This window comes from Prosopis cineraria, unplaced genomic scaffold (genome assembly GCF_029017545.1).
Source record: "Prosopis cineraria cultivar Desert tree isolate PC_DT_omini unplaced genomic scaffold, ASM2901754v1 PC359, whole genome shotgun sequence".
NCBI lineage: Eukaryota > Viridiplantae > Streptophyta > Magnoliopsida > Fabales > Fabaceae > Prosopis > Prosopis cineraria.
In genome coordinates, this window is record NW_026555686.1 from 5,434 (window position 1) to 14,355 (window position 8,922).

General features: G+C 33.9%; 1 protein-coding gene across 3 annotated transcripts; it reads left to right on the plus strand.

Annotated features, from left to right (window-relative positions):
• Positions 1-402: 402 nt before the first annotated feature.
• On the plus strand, positions 403-7,066 carry LOC129296579 (uncharacterized). Of its 3 annotated transcripts, none has more exons than XM_054935159.1 (4): positions 403-558; positions 945-2,622; positions 3,078-4,398; positions 4,575-7,066. In XM_054935159.1, the coding sequence occupies exons 2-4, from the start codon at positions 2,253-2,255 to the stop codon at positions 6,040-6,042; spliced, it is 3,159 nt and encodes a 1,052-aa protein (XP_054791134.1). In that variant the 5' UTR covers positions 403-558; positions 945-2,252; the 3' UTR covers positions 6,043-7,066. The 3 variants fall into 3 exon arrangements, with proteins under 3 accessions (XP_054791134.1, XP_054791133.1, XP_054791135.1); XM_054935158.1 differs by having other exon boundaries at positions 1,942-2,622; XM_054935160.1 differs by lacking the exon at positions 403-558 and having other exon boundaries at positions 2,489-2,755.
• The last annotated feature ends 1,856 nt before the right edge of the window (positions 7,067-8,922 follow it).

Genomic DNA, 8,922 nt, shown 5'->3' on the forward strand with positions numbered 1-8,922 from the left:
TTAAGTTGATTCTTTTATAGCTACTTCTTTGTTAAAAAATATAAGATATTTTTAACTGAATTTCACATTTAATAAAATAATTATCTATTTTCAAACTAACCATATCTTTTCATATTTATTTCTATTAAACACCTATAATAAACATAAAATTATTTATCAATAGAGATACTTTTAAAAAAATAATTACATATTAAAAAATTAAAAATATTTTATATTTTTAAACATCTAACTTTTAAAATTTTTTTTATATTTTTAAATGAAGTGAGTGTACGTCATTATCCTTGTATTTTTTGATGACGGTGGAATGTAAACATTATTGGGTTTTTTTTATTTTTCCCGCTTTCCTTTTAAAATCAGAGTGAACAGTGAAGATGCGAAAGCAAACGTGGGAAGACTGTAAATAGCATGAACGTGCAGTGAGGGTTTAGGGCACACTGCGTCGATTCTTCACTTCTTCGTTTTCTCTTTGCCATCATCCTCCGGAGGCAGAGGTGACTGGCTCCATCAACTTCGGTGTCTTCATTCTCCATCTTCTCCAGCGTCTTCGCGCTGGTAGAGGTAAGGAACAAATTCCATGCGCTGCTTCCCCTGTTTCAGACTTTCTTTTCCCATCTGTTCAATAATGCTCTAGTCAATGTGAAGTAAGCCTTTCTATTCTTTTAGATGTTTAGTAAGATTTTGGATCAACTAAAGTCTTAGAAATTTCATAAGAGGTATGTTATACGTTACAGGAAATCTTAGTATATTTGCTGCTGTATTTCATAAGAGATGAGTGATGACAGATGACTATGTTGTAAAATCACTGTTAAGGTATAGTTTGTTCAGAAAGGCACTAACTTGAAATTAGAGGAGTTGCTTTTCTAGTTTCTTTTTTGTATGATTGTTTTATGATGTGTATTTGGAAGTTGATACCTGGAATTACTCTATATCATTCTTTTGTGCAGGCAGTTCCATGATTTCCAGTTCATTACCCCGCGTATTTTCTGGGAATGATGACCTCCATTGCTTGATTCCTTGCACAGTTTCTTATGCTAAATTATTATAAAAAAATCTCTTATAATTCTGGGAAATTTAGACGATAACATTGACTTCACCTTGTTAGATAAGGCTTCTTGTTGTTTAGATGATGATAGGAAAATGTGTTGAATTACTCTGGTCCTTATTATAAGGCATCTTCTAGAAGAGATTGATGATCCTTAATATAAAACACTTGATAGGGTATTAATTAAGTTTTTCCAATATTGTCATTATTTAAACTCATGAATTATAAGAGAGAATGTAATGTAAGTTTGAAAATTTTTCATTTTAATATAGCTAAAGTTGGAAGTTTATTTTATTTTCAGACAAAATTAATGACTTAATCACCTCTCCTCAATTCTAGTGAGGCAGTTAGAGGTGCCTTGTAATAGAGATTGGAGAGAATATTTATCCTGTGTGCACATGCCTGTGTGTTTTATTAAAGCTGCAAAGTAAGATTGATAATAAGAAATCTAAATCTCAATGATGATGATGATGATGATGATAACAAAATCCTTTTATAACTCTACAAAAGTAATTACTAGGAGAAAATCGTTAGTGTCTATATATGTATATATTTTAGACTATAGATGCTGAAAATTAATGGAAATGACTTTCTAAGTAATTCAGATTTTTAAAATTTTTTATTATAACTATAAGTTTTGTATAGTTGGGTCATGCATCCAATATAATTGTCCCTAAAATTGCAATTTGCAAACATTTTCCTCCTTGTCAAAGTAGACCATGAGACGCCAATCAATGATGAAATGGGGAGAGCAGGAAGACAAATATATTAGAAACTGTTATTGTAACATTCTTCATTGCTTGTTTATCTTCCCATCCTCCATTGCGTTCTTCTTTTCTTTGGTGCATCCAAACCATGGCTAATTTCATTACTGTGATTGTTGTCTTACTCACTTATAGGGTTGCTCTGCCACATGGGTATATTCAATGTATAAGTTAAGAGGCAGCCTTAGCTCGTTGAGAAATACTTCATATCAACACCAAAGCAGGTATCTCAACATGAAGACGAAGGTTGAATTGGCAAAGGAGGATTGGAGGAAGAGCTTTTGAATGAGGTGGAAGATTGGATGGGCAAACAGAGCTTGGCTTCTCTGAACTAATGACTCCTCTTCCCACTCAGAGTTCAGTATTTCAGTGTTTCTCACTTCCACACTTATCTCTATGATTTTATGATTTGAGGTTCTAAGCATTTGATTCTGATTTTGCCCACTATGGTCAGCCGTATGCTTTCCAAAAATATCTTCATTTTCTCATCCATTTGTTCTTCATCATCTTTAGTTTGTCCTCTTCTCTTTCAAATTTGTCACTTCCCTAGCTTGTTGAATAACTCTTCATTACTTAGATGTCACTATCATGAATCCCGAAATATACCAGTTCCAGTATGGTGGGATTTTGAGAATTGTAATCCACCATCTGATGTGAATGTTTATAAAATTGCTCACTGCATAAGTGAGGCAGTTAGAGCCAAAGGGATCATGGGTCCCCTTCAAATTAAGGCATTTGGTGACGTTTATCAGCTCACAAGGACTAACCAGGAGGCTCTCGCATCTACTGGGATCAAAATCATCCATGTTCCTAAAGGTTGGTCTTGTTGCTCTTATTTGTTGGGATTTGTAGTTTATTTGTATTTTTTGCCCACTTGTTTTAGGTGAGGGAAACACAGAGAATAAATGGTCAAAGCTGATTATTTCATGGAACCATTCAGATAGTGAGTGTATGTTACTGCATTTCATTTTTATTCAAAAGTTGGTGTCTCATTCACTATTTATATATTCCACTATTCTGTAATTGGGTGGCTGATTGGACTATAAAACTCGTGATCTGTCTTAATTTAGAGGCTGAATATAAGTTTCAATTTGGAAAGTAATGAACAAAAGCATGCTTTTGGCTGTGAGAGAGTGAGATAAGAGGGGAGTTTTGGTCCTTTTCTGCATCTCTCTTGTTATGCTTACAGTTCTCATGGCAATGTTTCTGTTGTATTGTTCATTATTTCTTCACATTTCAAAATTATTTTGTCTCTAACTACATGATTGCAGGTGGAAAGAATAGTGCCGATAGATCTCTTCTAATTGACCTTATGTATTGGGTTTCCCAAAATCCTCCTCCAGCTCATTTGTTTCTAATTTCTGGTGATAAGGATTTTGCAGAAGTGTTACATCGTTTGAGAATGAATAACTACAATATCCTAATTGCTAGTATGGAGATTTCTAATGTTCTCTGCAGTGTAGCAACTATAGTGTGGCACTGGAATTTATTACTTAGAGGAGAAAATGTTAAGGGAAAACATTTCAATCATCCTCCTGATGGTTTGTATGGTACTTGGTATGGTCACCATGATGAACCTCTTGAAGACCCTTTCCCAGATGGAAAGAAATTTACATTTCCACGAATTGAGGAATTCCCAAAATCTATCTCAGGTTTGAACTTACGTCCAATTCCAAAGTTAGTTGTGAGGCAGGTTCATCAAATATTGAGTTCATATCCAAACGGCATCCCTTTAACATGTCTTCGAATGGAGTTGGAAAAAGCTGGTATTTCATTGCCTAAAGATTACTATGGATATAAAAAGTTTTCCCTTTTGCTTTTATCAGTGGCATGTGTACATCTTCAGGTTGTACCTGCAGGACTTATTGCACATTACATCTCCAAAAAATCTCCTAAACCCATTGCAAGCAGTTTTGTGTCATCAACAGAATTAGTTGATAATGAGGAGTTGAATCATGTGGCTACTTCAATGGCCTCATCTCATGAACTTAGTGGGGAAGATATTCCAGAGAAAGTCAAACAGGTTGCGGATGTGACCAAGACCAAGAGTCAATTGCCTCCTAAGGAGAATGAAATACTTTGCTCTACTGATGCAAGTCAAGCTGTTGCAGAAACTGCAACTTGTCACATTGTTGGAAGCACTGAATCTGTGGTTGCCAAAAGCAGCGGTGGACACACGGAAACTCACAGCAGTACTGTTAGCAAACGTCTAACTTTCATGGGTTGGATTGGAAGTTGGTGGCCATTCAGGAAAAAAGTTCAAAACACTCATAATTTGACCGCTCACAGGAATGAGATGGTTAGTAACGCTAAAGAGCCTGAGTTATTGAGTTCGCAACAGACAGTTAGTCATTATAAAGAGCCTGAGTTATCAAGTCTAAAACAGAGCTTCGGTCATTCTGAAGAGCTTCAGTCATTTGAACAGAGACAAATGGCGAGTCAATTTATGGAGGCTGGGTTGTCAGAACTGAGACAGACAGTGAATCATTCTGGAGAGCCTAAGTTATTTTCTTGTAGTTCCTTTTGGGAGGAAATGGAATCTTTTGTTTTCACCTCCAAAGGAGCAATTCTTGTCTTCCACTCAAGAAGCAGGTTGGTTAGTATAATAGTCCTTTACAGCTCATTCGAAAAATTGTAAATTTTCTATGTACTAAATGAACAATGTGTAGATAGTTGCAAGACTTTCTCAATTTTCTATGATATTCATTATATAGCCATGTGGTGAAAGAACCTCGAAGTAATGATATGCAATATCTTTTATTTAACAGGAAGGATATAGCGCTTAGTTTTCAAAAGTATGGACCCCAGGTTCTCCGCTCGCTTAGTGAAAGTGATCTACTTCTATTGGTGGGTTTTTTAATATCTGAGAAGAAATGGCTGCAGGAAAGGCCTTCTGAGGCTTTTCCTTTCCGTGTCATTCCAGGCAGAACTAGACAAATTAACTTACGAGAATCATCAGAATGTCAAGTTGATAAAAAACAGAGTATTCTTCATACTGAGGCTTCTTCACCTGCCCCTCAAAAAGAGCACACTGAGAAGTCTAGCACTGAGAAGTCTAGAACTGACATGACAGCAGATGTTCAGAAACTTGTGAGTAAGATATTGAAGGACCACCCGAATGGGTGCAATATGGGTCTGATACGAACGCTCTTTCTCCAGAAGTATGGCTATCATTTAGATATTGGGAAGCTTGGTTATTCTAAGTTATCGCACCTCATCCAGAGTCTGCCTGGAGTGGACACAGAGGATGCATGTTTCTTTCCTGCAAATCGTGGCATACATGCTTCTGTTAATGAAACATCAATTCTCGAAGCACAAGAGACAAAACTAAGTGATGCAGACTACCACTATTCAGATAATGAGTTGCATGATTCATACTCTGAAGATGATTGGAAAGAATCCCCATGGGAGGAATTAGGACCTGTTTCTGTCAGAAATTCCAACGAGAGTGACCTGGAATCAAGACCAATGCAGAAACCAATAGAACTGAAGACTGCAATAGATCCTGATTATGGATATGATCTCTCTGATGATGATTGTTCTGAATCTGAAGGAGATAACTCCTGTTTAACTCAATCAGGAGTGAAAGAATCCCCATGGGAGGAATTAGGACCTGATTCTGTCAGCAATTCCAGCGAGAGTGACCTGGAATCAAGACCAAGGCAGAAACCAATGGAGCTGAAGACTGCAATAGATCCTGATTATGAATGTGTTCTCTCTGATGATGATTCTTCTGAATCTGGAGGAGATATATCCTGTTTAACTCGATCAGAAGAGAAAGAATCCCCATGGGAGGAATTAGGACCTGATTCTGTCAGCAATTCCAACGAGAGTGACCTGGAATCTAGACCAAGGCAGAAACCGATAGAGCTGAAGACTGCAATAGATGCTGATTATGAATGTGTTCTCTCTGATGATGATTCTTCTGAATCTAGAGGAGGTAACTCCCGTTTAACTCAATCAGAAGGGGAAGGCCAGCCAAAACTTAACGGGGAAGACAGTTCTTTGCAAACTCTGGACTCATTGTATGACAGTCAAGGAGAGGATAGTGTGAATCCAAACGAGGTCAATACAGAAGGCAATGGTCTGACTGATGGTTTAAATCCATCAAGGATTTCCACTCCAGGTACGAGTTCAGAAATTCATTCAGGGGGCTATAATGAGAAGCACATGACCCAGAAAAACTGTTCATTTGATGCTGAACCTGACTCATACAAGAATAAGGAGCTGTCGTAGGGATATTACAATGCTTGAAAAGGTCAAATGACTTGAAGATGCCTAATTGAGGTATTCCATGAGTTCAGAATATCTGAAGTGGGGTCGGGTCCTATTACTTCGGGATAGAGATTATGGGATTCTTGTGACTTAGGATTACTAACATAGCCAGGTGGAGTCCTAGTACTTGAGAATAGACATTTGGTATTTTCAAGGGCCTGTTTGGTTTCTATTCTCATTTTTTATTTTTAAAAACTGTTTTATATTACAGTTTTCAAAAGTGTTTTTAAAACAAAAATAAAATGACAATTCTTTTGTTTATGTTGGTCAAAAACAGTTATAGAATTAAAAAATGGATTGGTGGTAATGGTTTTAGGCAATTAACGGTGGTGATTAATAATAGAAATTAATTAAGATAACTATAATTTTTAATAATTAAATGCAGTACATTTTAAAAACAATAAAAATAAAATGAAAACAACTTAAAGTTGTTTCCATATTTTTTTAAAAAAATGAAAACAATTTTAAAAACAACTAATAAAAACACTTATCCAAACAAATTTTTAAAATTTTCTATTTTTAAAAATAAAAAATGATTTTTAAAAACAGAAGACAAACATACCCCAAGTCTCCTGGGGGGAAAATTGTGGCATCTCCATGTCAGATATTGTTATGCCAGATTGAGTCTGAAGTTGGGTCCTATTCTACGGAATAGAGATTGTAGGATTTTTGTGATTTAGAATTGCTAGCATACCCATTTAGAATTAGTAACATAGGATTACTAGTACAAACTCAGATGGCGGCGTGCTTCTTTCCATCACGTGCGATGCATAGCATATATAGTTTCACTGGTCATGGCACTGACCATTAGATTGAGGTTGGTTCATGTACATTAAATGGTTGCCCTTATGAGATCATATTCATGAGGTTAGTATAGAGATGATTGACAAGACTTGAGGATTTTCGGAACTAAAATGCAGATCAAACTATGAAATTAATCATTTTGTATCCCCATTTCAGTGATTAAAGTAATGAATTTATTAAAGACGGATCAACATAACTGTGAAATAAAAATGTTGGAGGCTCAACTATTTATAGGATGTCGAATAGTGTGGCTTAATCCTGTTATATGTACCGAGAGTTTAGATTATTATTAAATTTTTTATTTATAGCAATGTCAACATTAATGTAAAATGTTCCTACTTTCTTGTTTTTCTTGGCCTGCGTCTTACATTCATTCATTTTTTCTTTCTTCTACAATTTTCATTTTCATATTCTGTCTTTTTTTTTAAAAAAAAAATTCCTTCTCTATTTTTTTTTTGTCTGCGTACCAGATCATATGACTCTGATGTTACATTAAACTTTGTTAAATTAGATATATATTATGTTTGTCTTTCTATTAAAGCACTTTCAATTTATTTTTTAATTAATTAATGTAGGACTCTCTTAATACATTCTAATAAATGTTTCTTCAAGTAAAAGTAGCATGTGATTTTATACTGAAGTGTAATTTTGTTTTCTTTTTTTTAAAAAAAAAAGTTGTATTATTTGTGATTTGTGAGGACTATATCTTTGAATTTATTAACTCCGCACACAATGGTTGAAAATTAAATACAAATAATAAATGTATTTGGCTCATAGGTGTAAAATCATAAGCTTAAATTTTATTATCGATGTGAAGATTTTTTTTTTTTTGTGAACAATCTAAAAATATTTTTATAAACATTTTTTGAATTTGGAGGCAAGTTTTGTGTACCGTGACTGTTCAAAATCTAACTCATAAATTTTGTTATTAAAAAAATTGAAAATGAACTATTGGCTCAAAGAGAAAAGAAAATGTGTGTCACTAACATTGATTTAAATTAAATTAACTTTTTTATGCCCTTCAAGACTAGCTTTACCCTTTGACATGTTGGACGAGGAAGTTAGACAAAAGCATGAGCTTTTAGCCTTTAATATAAAAATCAAGTTTACCAATGCACTTTTCTTTTTGGAAAAAGGACAGAGCAATTGGCTTTTGAGTTTCGTTGCTTTATAGAAACTTGGATCAAAAGTGATGTTTATTTTTCACAAAAAAAGAAAAAAGAAATTTCCTTAACATACTTTACCACTTGGAGTATAATTGGTGTGTAGGAATGAATATATGAGAGTGGGGATAGGAACAAAGAAGTCATAATTGTTATGCATGAGAAAGAGAAGGAAATAATTTTCAAAGTAATGTTTGGTATGATGAAGACAGAAAAGGAATAGGAAATATGAATCTTTGAAACTTAATGGAAATATCAAATAGTTAAGTTGCTGCTGTAAGGGTATATCAGACTTTTCAGCCTTTATACATATGGTAGTATTTTTTGGGGAGAATTACATATAGATCTTACACAAAAAAAATTTATTACTATAAGATTTATTTAGAATTGAATTAAGGTTATTGAAAACTATTTTAATATGATTCTCCTTATTTCTTAACTTCATTGATAGAATGTTAGAGTTTAAATGTGATGGAAAATGATAATTTATTCACACTGTAAATAGGACATAGATCTACTGTAAGAGGTTGGTCCAATGCAATATGACAAATCAAAATTTAAATCCTTACTAACCAAAAATTTCACATTTAGTGATCCAATCATCCTTCAAATATAATTGTCTCCAATTGAAAAATGCATGTACCTAAAAAAATTAAATTCATTCACACTAAACTGGTGTGTTTAGCTTAGTAAGAATTTGGATTTGGTTCAAATGCCCTGTCAAAATAAGCAAAAATTTATAAATTTAAATTTGATTTAAATTCATTTCTTTTTACAATTCATTTGTAATTTTAAATTCCTTTTTGATAGAATGACAAGTAAAGACTTTGCAAGAAAATTAATTCCAAATCAAGAATTTTAATATTGAAATATG

Bases quoted from the DNA above. Each gene is read 5' to 3' on its own strand.
- LOC129296579 (XM_054935159.1), top strand. From the start codon at position 2,253: ATGGTCAGCCGTATGCTTTCCAAAAATATCTTCATTTTCTCATCCATT. The intron at 2,623-3,077 runs GTTGGTCTTGTT...ACATGATTGCAG, and splicing joins AATCATCCATGTTCCTAAAG to GTGGAAAGAATAGTGCCGAT. The intron at 4,399-4,574 runs GTTGGTTAGTAT...TTTATTTAACAG, and splicing joins GTCTTCCACTCAAGAAGCAG to GAAGGATATAGCGCTTAGTT.